We start from the raw sequence: 13,110 nt of genomic DNA on the forward strand, positions 1-13,110 counted from the left end.
GGAATGACAAAATAAGTATATTAATTCATTTAGACCGGGAACGCAGCTGTGTGTCATTTTAAGATTTATTTGGGCTATTCAAAAATAGCAAATCTACAAGCTCATAGATCTATTCTTGTAGATCTGCTATTTTTGAAAAATCATGAAAATGTGTCCAAATCTTTGAATATATGTTTTTAAAGCGAACATTTGTAACTCAAATCTTTGCTTCTGGGGGTCTCTGGAATAATATATTTTGAAATATTTTTGATTTTTTTATATTTGTATATTTCATATATATTTATATTTTTTATGCAACAAAAAAAAAAAAAAAGATTTAGAAAACATTTTTAGACGGCCTCAGGTCTTAATGGGTTAACCCAGAGAGGTTTTGTAATTGCACGCCAATAAATGTAATAGACAAGAGAAAAACATATTCCCCTCTATTCCCCAGTGATACTCTGCCTTCTTAACTCACTGAGTGCCATTAACGTGTTTCACGTGTTTTTACCGCTATGACGCTGGGTGCCATTAACGTGTTTGACGTGTTTTTGAAAAAATAGTAAAACAAAAAAAATGTTTTTTTTTTTGAAAAAAATGTTCAGAACCCAAGATATCATCATCTGAAGATGGGCAGCTCCATCCACTCCTTGTTTAACTTAGAACTGAAAAAGGCTGTATCTCGCTTCCTAAGCACTTTTTGTTATCTGTGAAAAAACACTTTTCAGAATCAATTCAGAAATAATTCTGTTAATCCTGGCACTCAATGAGTTAAAAACCTTATCAAGCTCATATTGACTGACTGCAACCTGCTGGCTGGAATGCCAAAGGTTTGTCTGGCAAACTGAAATCCAAACAGACATGTTCCATGTGACATTTCCAGCGTCGAGTCTGGTCGGGTATTCCTTAATGACAAAATGTAGGTTAGGCCGTCTACTCCTTCCCCCGTCCTTTCTTCAATTGATGGACTCGGATGGAGAGGGCCTCCCTGGGGAGGGAGTTGATTATGGTTAACTCCATTTCACATGTGGGATTTTGTCCAGCCTGTCTGGCCCCATGCATCCTGTGCCTGCGTGTATGTACCCAACATACCCAACTATCGATTAAGTGATTATTCTGTTGATTTATTATGAATCGATTATTTCATTAAATACTCACTTTTTATCAATTAAATTGATCATTTCGAAAAACGTCTTGCACCCCTAGTTGGAAAGCAGATGGATAGTGACACGTGCAGTACGTTTTTTTTAGTTATTTATTACAAAAGAGGACACATACTGTGTTCTATGACCGTACAGGACTTAAGGACGTTTGTCTCAAATTACTACGACAAAAAGAAACCTGACATGCACAACACCTTTTGATACAGCTTTCATCGCTGAATTGTCCCTGACGTCACTCCACAACATCCACAATAAATAGCATTAAATTACCTCCTCCTCGCCATGTCGTTATGAAACCTCTTTGTACACTATGCTGTTTTTAACTAACTGTAATTACTGTAGAAATGACAAGCTCATTCTGTCACAAAAGTGGTTCTTGAATTCCGTACATGTGTAATTCTTGGCAGCTTTTTTTCCACATGTGGTGTTGGCATTTAGAACACTTTCATCCATGACATTTTTACTTCAATAGTCCCCTTTTCTCTGAACTCGACTCAGTCCTTCAAGCAGCAACAATGGCTGTCAATATCCATTATCACACCACATCTGCGGTTTGAGAGGGTGCATCTAGTACCGTATATAGCCTCTGTTTGGACTTGAAAGTTATTTCTTGTAAAATGTTCCTCCAATATTACTTCCTTTATTCCATATATTACAATTTGTTTTACTGCACAATTATTTTATTCCAAACGATATCCTTCAAAGATATTCCTCCTCAGCATTACCAGTACCACATGTTTGCTCTACAATTTGTTTTTAAGTTCCTATTTCATTCCACGTCTTCCGAGGAAAGACATTTCTGTCTGGCCTCTGTATCTTCGAAGGTGACCTTCTTGTTTCTCTTGGGGTCGATCCACGAGTTGTGAATGACCACGTTGTTTGGCGTGGGGTCGGCCTCCACGACGGACACCACCCTCTTCTTCATCTTGCTCTTCAGGACCTTCTGGAACTTCTGCCGCGTGAAGGCGTAGAGCAGCGGGTGGAAGATGGTGGTCCCGTACGCCATCACCAGGAAGCCCAGGCGGAGCCGCACCGTGAAGTCACTGGGGCCCGTGCTGAGGATGACGGTGTTGAGCACCGTTATGGGAGTCCAGCACAGGAGGAACGTGGAGATGATGAGGAGAGACATCCTGAAGACTCGCTTCTGTCTCTCCCGCCTCTCCCGGTGGCGCTTCACGGCTCTCCTCAGAGCGATGATGACGGACACGGACGTCCGCATGCCAAGGGCGGGAGCGGGAGCGCTCCCGGCTCCTCCCCGGACGCCCGTGCTGCTCTGGGACGCGTCCGTCGACTCCACCTGCGTGGCGGCGGTCAAAGAGATGGTCTTCTTATTGCGTGGCTTCTTCTTGGGAGGGTTGTGCTGGAAGCGCGTTCCGATGCGGATGTTAAGCGCCTGGAGGATCTTGTAGTAAGTCACTAGCATAACCACCGCCGTGAAAAAGAATATAGGAATCTGGGCCAGGAGGTGGTAATACAGGCCCAGCTCTGTGTAGTACTCGTTGGTGTGGGTCACCACCATAGTCTGGTTGCCCAGGCTTGAGCCCGAATGGCTGAAAAAGCCCACTTCCATGAACGGGACCAGGAAGCAGAGGAAGGACAGTGCCCAGATGGACCCCAGGAGGGCCACGGCGCGGCCCATAGTCAGCACGCGGTTGGCCGGTCGCACCGAGATGTCGTAGCGGTCCAAGGTGATGGCGAGGACGTTGGCGGCGGTCGCTACACTAGCGAAGGAGACGCAGGCTTCGTGGAAACAGCAGACCATGGCTGTGTCCCCCTCCAAGGGGAGTAGCACCACCACAGCCGTCAGGGGGATACAGGACACGCATATCTGGAGAAAGACAGAAATGGTTTAAGGCACACGCCCTTCTTAACCGAGATGCATCAAACGTTTTAATTTCAAGGATGCCCATAACTCTGAGAGTGTAGAAATGGAACCAAATGGACCTGTATGGATGGACCCATACCTTTTACAGGTCCATTTGGAACCCCCTCAAAGGAACCCTGAGGGTCCCTGGACCCCACTTTGAGAACCATTGCTCTATGGTTTAACCACTTAAACCAGGGGTATTCAACTAGATTAGGCAGGGGGCCACAATTGTAAAATGACTTGGAAGTCAGACTGGCTACAAGACTGTTACAACAAAAAATAACAATGTTCATGGTTAACCGTTTGACCGTTTGTTGTGTTATATAGGTCTGATAGGAGTAGGACACAACAATGGACATATGATGTCCATTATGGTAACTTATTAGGGCCTGCTTCATACTGCGTTCATGCAGTTTGATGTTTGATAGGATAATGTCTGTGGCAGTCCTTTTATAGTGCACAGGCTTTGATTTTGATATTAAGAAAATAGAAAGCAGATATTTCAGTGTGTGTTGCGTATGTACGGGTCCCTGGCATGGAAGCATGTTAGAGGCAGACTGGCAAGGTGAAATGTTTACATTTTGTTTTTTTCTGAGCACCCAGCTGATAAGAGCACAGGCTTTTATGATGTGTTTCATGAACCATTAGTTGAGAGCTCTACCATCTTTCAGCCCAGAACACTATTTAGGATGAAAGAAACATACTGTGTAAAACCTTCAAGTCGATGAATATTGAAAATGGACAAAATCCACTCAAAACTAAAACATACGAGCATGGCTGCAGATGGAGAATTCGTTCTTTGATGTAATGGACAACATCCTCTAAAAATACAGTAGCTACAAATGGATGGAAATGTGATGGACGGACTGCACTCAAAACTCATCTGGTGTACTCTTTTAATTTATTTTGATGTGGCACTGCAATGTAGCGATGTAGCTTTTGTTGTGTTTGTTTTGTTAAATGGCGGCTGGACAGCTACCGTCGCACCAAAAAAGTAATACAAATAATACATATTTTAATTGGAATCTGGAATGGGGCCACAAAAAAGCTCCCCAGGGTCCGAATTTGGCCCACGGGCCGCCTGTTGAATATCGCTGACTTAAACCCTATGTACTTAATTGTACGTCATAAAGCTAAAGTAGATCTACAAGCTCACATTATATCTTGTTTTGAACTATTTTTGCTGAATGTTGGCCTATTTTCTGCAGAATTTTCTCCTATGATGACTGCTAGAGTTCATGTGGTTAAAGGGACACTATCATGATTTTCAAAATTACTTATTTCCATTAGCAGCCATAAAATTGAGGATTATTTGTAGGGTAGGAAGTATTGAAGTGCTGCTGAAAAGTTTATCCCAGTGATGTAAAATCCATTAAAGTGAAAACTACAGCTCCGGACGTCCTGGTTTTGTAGCATTGACCTTGTTCGCTGTTTACAGAAAAAAAGCAATTTGGCCAATGCTTGCTTGTGAAATGCGTCATGGGAATTGTAGAAACATTGACAAAAGCCCAAACAGAGAGACAGGGGAATTTTAAGAGATGTTTTGTTTATAGATATCCAGGAACATTTAACTGAAATGCACATCAACATTGTCATAGATATTAAGTTAGAATAGATATAGAAAATATAGAAAGCTTATAAGCAGCCTTCTTCTGTGTTCATAGCCACATACTTTGCTGTGGGACCTTTTGACACGTATTGCTATGGAAACCATAAACAATGCATTTGTGATGCATTGTTTATCAAACAAACGGCTCCAATGGATTGATAACTTCCATGTTTAATGCAGAGGCACAGGGTTGATATGAATGTATTTCTATGGGTGTAATAGTGTCCATTCAAGTTAAACAAATAGCGCAAATTACACGGGAAGGCAACACATGACATGATGACTATTGCTATGAAGAACTACTGTAGTGTTCTGTGTTTTGTTTCTAAAATAAATATTGAGCAAGGCCATGGAGCAGTGGTGGAAAGTAACTAAGTACATTTACTCAAGTACTGTACTTAAGTACAATTTTGAGGTATTTGTACTTTACTTGAGTATTTCCAATTTCCTATACTTTTACTTCTACTCCACTACATCTCAGAGGCAAATATTGTACTTTTACTCCACTACATTTATTTGAAAACTTTAGTTACTAGTTACTTTTCAGATCTAAATTATGATATTATGAAACATACATTAACCACTTTAGCCCTATTTTATACATAGGCTATTTGAAAATAGCCGATCTACAAGCTCACAACGCGTCGCGATGCGACGCGTTGTGAGCTTGTAGATCTGCTATTTTCAAATATCTAGTACTTGTACTTTAAGTACATTTTGATGCCAATACTCTTGTACTTTTACTCAAGTACATTTTTAATTCTTTATTTTTACTTGTAACAGAGTATTTTTATATTGCAGTATTGGTACTTTTACTTAAGTAAAGAATTTGAGTACTTTTTCCACCATTGCCATGGAGTTAAGCAGTATGTATTTCATTAGGGGAAATTTGTTGCCGGCAGCTAGCGGTTACCTAGGGAATGCTAGCAATCTTATAATGACATTTTGGTGTGGTGGGGTGAGGGGTAGAGTGGTGAAGCACCAATAAAGAAACGGTGCTCCTGACGTCGAACGCAAATTCACATAGTTTGTGTTGAGACTCACTAGCACATCCAGCACGTGCAGGTTCATGGTGACGATGTTTGACACGGAGCTGATGAGGTTCTGTTTCATGCAGTAGAGAACCAGAACCGTGAGGTTGGAGCTCAGGCCCAAAACAATCTCCAGCAACAGGAAACCCGTCATAGAAACCTAAGACACAGGATGACAACAGTTGGTGGTCAGAGCATGTAAAGTAGTGTCACAATCAAATTGTAATCAGTACAGTATAATTGACACTTGTGTTGTGAGAAGGTTTTACACGGTGTTGTGGGAGGTCAGGTGTTGTTCATGGAGTTCTATCAAAGTGTCCAATTAAAATCTCTGTTTTGCTTCATAGCCTTAGTGAGGCATCGTCTAATAATGGCATGGCCTCCATGTCCAATCTTTAGCTCTCCATTGTAAATGTGGGCCGTTTGTGAACAAACTGCGCTGGGTGAAATGGGGATGGCATTGACAAACTGGCTGCATATGGGCATGTCAACTAGTGTCGCAATGGTCAACGTCTCTTCTGCCCAAATGAAAATAGCGATAAATACTTCACCTATAGATAAGTGCAAAAATGCTCCACAAGAACGATGTTTGTATAACTCATAACAAAAAAATAGGTTTTTGCATGCATAGATTGATTATGAACTACGATCTAACTTTCACAATCTTCATCACTTTCATTTTCACTTCACCAGGAATGACCTAGTTGTGCAGACTGGTCATCCTGCTCCCAGAGGTGGTTCTATTTTATGCATATATTCACGCGTAAAGCGGCTTGAGCTGTCCTGCGTTTGACAGAACAGATACTGACTGTGCAGACAGACACTGTTCTAGATTACTTGGCCTTCCTACAGGCGCAAAATAGCTTGATCTGCAAGCTGACGTCTTTTGTTTGTGAGCTTGTAGATTGCCAATTTATTGGCTTCACTTCACATGATGTTTCATGCCAGTGGTTTTTCAACCCTTTTCATATCAAGGTCCATTATTTATTGGGCGTTTGAGCCACCAACCACCGACTGATGAGATTTGGACTCTCAAGACTTGAACCCAAGACTTGGGAATATTTTTGTTATCTTTGGATACGATTTTGTCCACAATTCCATGCTGTATTGATGTTGGTAGTGGTACCATAGGAGAGATAACAGGCAAACGTTGAAAAATAACGATTCTTTAAGTAATGCAGGTGTTTAATAATAATTTAACTCTTGAGAGCGTAAAATGAAACCAAATGGACCCTTACGGGGTCCATTTGGTTTCATTTTACGCTCTCAAGAGTTAAAGATCTATCTAATAAGGGGTCCATTTGGGTTCCAACTCTCCATCATTTAGCTGGGGACCACCTGGAACCCCCTTAAGGACCATTGGTGGTCCCCGGACCACTGGTTGAGAACCACTGTTTTATGCAATGCCTGACTGGCATCACAGAATACAATTACCTCTTTTTATTGACTTTAAATGGGATAGAACTCCATGTTAGCCCCCCCCCCCCCCCCCCAAGATCAGATGTGGGTACAGAGCCACGACCCTACCTGGAAGCTGATGGGGTAGACCGCTTCTGAGGTGCTCATGTCAAGATCAAAGGCAGCCATGTCGAGGACCGACATGTTGGTCATAGTGAATCCTGTGGTCATTATCCTGAAGGATAGGAACAGACAGCCATTGGTGGAAAGAGTACTCACATTCTTTACTTAAGTAAAAGTAAAGTACCAATACTGCAATATAAAAATACTCTGTTACAAGTAAAAGTCCAGAATTAAAAATGTACTTGAGTAAAAGTACAAAAGTATTGGCATCAAAATGTACTTAAAGTACCAAAAGTAAAAGTACTAAATATTTGAAAATAGCCGATCTACAAGCTCACAACGCGTCGCGATGCGACGCGTTGTGAGCTTGTAGATCTGCTATTTTCAAATGGCCTAGGTATAAAATAGGGCTAAAGTGGTTAATGTATGTTTCATTATATCATAGTTTATATCTGAAAAGTAACTAGTAACTAAAGTTTTCAAATAATTGTAGTGGAGTAAAAGTGCAATATTTGCCTCTGAGATGTAGTGGAGTAGAAGTAAAAGTATTGGAAATTGTAAATACTCAAGTAAAGTACAAATACCTCAAAATTGTACTTAAGTACAGTACTTGAGTAAATGTACTTAGTTACTTTCCACCACTGCAGACAGCCATTTGCACGAGTGCAGCAAAAACATGTTTGTTTAAGTGAGTGCTGCTGTGATATATATATATATATATATATATATATATATATATATATGTATATATATATATATATATATATATATATATATATAATTATTTTCCCTAAGATACTTTGTCTCTAGAAGCCATAGTAACAACACAACAATACCAAGACCTTGTGATGAGTAGTTTCTCATTGAATGTTATTTCAATTCCATTACCTTTAGAACTTTAAATGTGTCCATGATAAACAATATGATTTGGTGTGGTGTTGGTGTGGTTGCTACAGTTCTGCTGTTCTGTTGCATAGTGCATACTTCATATTTTCTTTCCGCCTACATTTTGGAGCGCATCTCCTCCCACGTCTTTTAAAGCTGGACATGAAATTCCGAGTTTATTTGCATCTCGGCTCAATTTGAAGAGTTTGAACTAATATTGCCTGTGTTTGCGTGTGTGAAACCGGTAAGGCCACTAACCCTCCCTGCTGTCAGGTGAAAAGAAGCGGCTCCCAATTCCAGGTGTAAAAGTTTCAGAGCAGTAGAAGGAACATGGTAGTCTGCCTGTTTTTTGTCCTTATTTTTCTTATGTCGCAAACCATGCTTCCAGGACTACCACACTTGGACGTTTTGGTCATTTCATTGGCTGACCAAAATAAATGTTGGAAGTCAAAACCCGGTAACAGGATAACCAAGAACCGTCAGGTCTCTTTCGATCCCTATTTCACCTATTTCAACAAAAAAAAGAAAAAAAATCTTTCTGATGAATTTCTCTATCACTTGAAAACAAGGCAGGCGTGAGCCCGCCAAGCGGTGCCATGACCACGCTGTCGACTCGATACCGTCCGAGTTGCGTACAGATAGGGTGGGAACCGGTTATGATCCAGTGATGTTGGAACACTAGGTGTCCGGTGTCTCTGACGCGTGCTTTCCAATCACACCGCACTCTATCTATCCAAAGTTTTTTTTAAACGGTAAATAAACGAGTGGAATGAAAATATGTACAGTTACAGCAAACAGTTAAACTAAACTTCTATTCATAGGAAAATCATCCAGAAGAGAAAGGGGGGAAATAACTGTTAAAAGCAGCAGCAAACAGAATGGTGTTTTAAAAGGCGATCTAATATAACTAGCTAATATTATGAAAAAAATATAATAATTGCTTTGTAATCGCCATAGATAGATAGCCGGGCAGCAAACAGAATGGTGTTTTAAAAGGCACTTCGGATAGAGTGTGGTGTGATTTGAAAGCATGCGTCTCTGACACAAAATGATCGTAAAGGAACACACCGCCCATATGTCCTGACGCCTGGGGACTGATAATGCTACATTGTCCATGTTGAAATGATAGAACAACCGATCAGTGTTTGCACCGCTGTGTAGCCAGAGCCGTTGGGCCTGTGTGTCATGTGAACCACCTATACCCTATATCATGGTTGTGCGGAGTCCCTCAGGGCGCTATGCTAGTGTCTTTTCTTTTTCCGCTCCACATTCAATATCTCCACAGAAAATAGCTGCTCTTTTCAAGCTTGTATATCTGCTATTTTCTGCAAATATGGATCTGGGGGCTTAAGGGGTTAAGTGTGTGCAGTCACCATTTAAACTAGCCGAAACACATTCCACGGTCATGACATGGCTGAAAAACACCAACACGTTTAACTGTGATTCAAACTTAATCGGATCATTTTTATTTGTCCGTTGCAAATGACTCAACGGCAGACAAACGAATGACGACAAAGCATGAGGGATTCGAACACGTGGACAACTATAAACTGTTGCAGAGTTTATCTGACTTCTCAGGTGGACAGCAGAGTGGCCATAAATCTATTGAAATTGTCCGCATCTAGAAATGTTGATATGAAATGTAATTCTTTTCTGCTTTTGAATATATAAAAAGATTTAAACTAGCCATTGTGAATGTGAAATTAATCTATATTGGTCTACCATTATTGTACCACAGGTTTTGAAGTGCGGTTACAAAAAAAGGTGCAGTTTGGTATCATAGTTTCAATATTTAATATATTTTACTGTAGTGTCTACAACTGTTGAAGCAACCACACCTCAAGTGTATTGATATTATTCAACTTGTCATACTAGTATTGTTATTGGTGTCTGTCAAAATGATTGGTCGAGTTGTAGCCTGGCTATCTAGTCTCTCAACAACTCACCCCTCCCTCGTAACAGTGTCGCCTCCAGCTCAGCGGGACTTGAGTTAGCCATGAGGGACGTCATCTTAGCATCCCACCATAGTGTAACTGTCAGACCGTCGGTTAATCCACGCGACGTTGCATCGTTCAGTTGACGCGTAAATGTTTGACGGAAGTTCAAAAGCCGTCAGTGAGTTGCATAATCTAAATGACAGGATTCTTTCTCCATCGTAGTTTACCCCAGTGAGAGGGAAAAGGTCTGTTTGTGAATGGTTCGCTCGCAGAAATCAATGTGCTCCCGTCCCCTCTTTACGGGGGTGTGCATCACCACATTAGCGTGGTGCAGTTAGATCAATGCTGGTCTTTCATTCACTGTTCTTTCTCGTTGTTGTCCTTTGTGTCTGGACTGGTGCCTCTGTTGTCATGTTCCCATTAAAATGGTACCAGGGCCAGAACAATCCTCCTCTCACCACTCTAGGAATGAGTGTTGAATCTCATCTTTCAGAGTAGTATCCTTATTTTTCCCCAGTCTGATAAAGGTCCAGTCATGGTCCATGGTACCCGGTCAGGACTCCTCGGGTGTTTGTATGTGTCTGGGTGTGTGAATGGGGAAGGAGAGATGGACAGACACACAGAGAGAGAATTAAAGCGAGGCTGTAAGGTCGATGTGCTGTTCCACCTTCAACCCATGCGACCCGTGTGACTCCACTCAACGCTGACCCGGGATGACCGGAAGCAAAGGTCAGAGAGCTGTGTTGAAGGTCGTACAGGGCACGTTGGACATGGAGGTGATTTCCTCTGCTCTGACCAGAGGGAAGACGATTAATTCACGCAGAGAATGACATCATTGGTGCCAAGCCTCCTGGTCTCCCTCGCATATTTTTTTTTACGCCATTCGTCCTGGAGAACAAAAGGACAGAGATAGAGATTTTAACCCATTAAGACCTGGAACTGTGTCATTTTTAGATTTGAGCTAAAAAAACATTATTTTACACTTTGGGCTATTCAAAAATAGCAGATATACAAGCTCGTAGCGCGGCACCGAGTGCCGCGCTACGAGCTTGTAGATCTGCTATTTTTGAAAATTTGTGAAAATGTGTGCAAATCTTTGAACATATATATTTTTCAAGCGAACATTTTTAACTCAAATCTTTGCTTCTGGGGGTCCCTGGAACAAAATATTTTGATGGGGGTCCGCGGCCAAATACATACAATTCTGGGGGTCCTTGACATGAAAAAGATTGAGCACCACTGATATAGAAACATACGTTTTTGAGAATACTGTTGAGATTTAGGAGACATGTAGAATCGGCTTCAGGTCTCCCTGCTTGTTAAATGTGCCTTTCCAAAATCAAAACATGTCCAATTGTCAACTGCTCATTTGTACTGTCTTGGATTTGGTGCTTTCTGTCCTAATTGGACACGTAGGTGTCCGTGTCCGTATGTACACACAAGCTCACTGTTTGTATGTGCTCACACACTCGAACGTGTACGCATGTGCGTTCGGTATGTTTTTGTTTTTGCTGTGCTTTTCTTTGCTGGTCTCCGTCATGTGTCTGTTTAGCAAATTACCCCTGAAGGCTGCTAACTGGCCCTTTTGTGAGTCGCCTCAGCAGCATGACATCATGTGACGATCCCTTTTCCCTAGATAGAGCTTAATAGTACACCTTCACTCATGTGACTACGCTCATAGTTCTCCAAAGGACGTGTATGTGTGTGTGTGTGTGTTTGTGGAAGTGGGGTTTCTACACAATTCAAATTCTGAAAAACTCATGGCATGATTGGGTTTCCATTTCCAACCCGTGAGGGAAATACTGTATGTTTTTTTTTTTTACACTTTATTACATTTTCGTGTTTGTCACTGCAGTGTGACCCAGTGGTGTTTATACTCGGGACGAATCGAAGACTTTGAAGGGGACTGAACTCAGTGGTTTTGCACAATAAAGTAAACTGTAGCACTTGTGAACCACATGAACACGAGCTATTCTGGGCATGTCATATTAGGTGAACATTCGGCGAAAACAGATGGATCTACAAGCTCGCGAAGTTATGACCTTGTAGATGGGTTGTTTTTGGTGAAGAGATATCGTGTTACAGAGAGGGATGCTCTTGTGACAAGGTTAGTGAGTGAAGGTTATCACTCAACAAACACAAAACGGTTGCATCAGTTGAGTCAAAAGGTGAATTTTACCTCTGCTTTTGGTGGAAGCGTTTCCCCAAGAAAGATTAATGTTTTTTTAAATCATTGTCAATTCATTTGATTTCATTTTGGGTTAGTTAAAATCCGGCTCCTTGATGTATTTTGAATTCCTATAAATCTGTACAGATGGTATGTAAATGCTACGACTGTGGATAGTAACATTTCCTAACGGTGTCTCAACACCACATTGCAAGAGTGTCTTGTTGAGAGATTAATGTCAAGAGCTCTCAGCCCAAGTAGATTTATGCAGTGTTAATTGTGTGCCAAATCAGCTCGATAAAGTGCCACAGATCCTGATGTCTTAAGTGTCTACGCGCGAGAAGTTCATCTATTCCTGTGCTGTTTTGTTTGGCTCGTCACTGCAGAATACAAGAGAATAACTAATCCTATTGTCGCCTCACAGTGCCATTTCAGTCAAGTGGGCTTCGTTTACGGCTGCAGAGGTCATTGTAGCTCTCATTGTCACTTGAACAGCAACTAATTTCGCTTCATTATTGTTATCCCTGCTTGTTAAATGGGCTTCATAGGAGCAAATATCAAGTGTCAGTGTGCCTGCCTGCGCTGTGGCTATATCTGTCTTTGGTCTGTCTGAAACTAAATGCATCCATCGACCGTGTGCGTTGGCCTTGCACACACACTAGTCTACAAACACACAGATGCACATCGGCTCGATACTGGCTGATAACGTGGTTAGTATCGTATTGTTCCGCGCGGCGCGGGCTTACCTCGCAGAAACAAAGACCAAGCGCTCGGCCGTCCGTCCGGCGACCGCTGCAGCTTTCCCCCGTTTTTTTAATCCTCAGAAGCAGCGCTAAGGGTAGCGACTGCCGTAGCGGATCCCTCCTCCCTCCTTCCTCCTCCTCCTCCCTCCTCCTCAGGTGAAACGCCAGAGGTGCCCTCCGCCTATACAGATGAGGACACACAGTCTAA

General features: G+C 41.8%; 2 protein-coding genes across 2 annotated transcripts in view; one reads left to right on the forward strand and one right to left on the reverse strand.

Annotated features, from left to right (window-relative positions):
- Positions 1-13,110, forward strand: part of cog5 (component of oligomeric golgi complex 5) — an 89,870-nt gene that overhangs the window by 14,779 nt on the left and 61,981 nt on the right. The window lies entirely within an intron of this gene.
- gpr22a (G protein-coupled receptor 22a) lies at positions 1,777-10,697 on the reverse strand. Its single transcript, XM_084049978.1, has 4 exons — positions 10,002-10,697; positions 7,177-7,282; positions 5,663-5,809; positions 1,777-2,970 (listed from the first exon to the last, which is right to left on the reverse strand). The coding sequence occupies exons 2-4, from the start codon at positions 7,276-7,278 to the stop codon at positions 1,912-1,914; spliced, it is 1,308 nt and encodes a 435-aa protein (XP_083906104.1). The 5' UTR covers positions 7,279-7,282; positions 10,002-10,697; the 3' UTR covers positions 1,777-1,911.

Source organism: Gymnoscopelus microlampas, assembly GCF_963454915.1.
Source record: "Gymnoscopelus microlampas genome assembly, chromosome: 23".
Taxonomy (NCBI): Eukaryota; Metazoa; Chordata; class Actinopteri; order Myctophiformes; family Myctophidae; genus Gymnoscopelus; species Gymnoscopelus microlampas.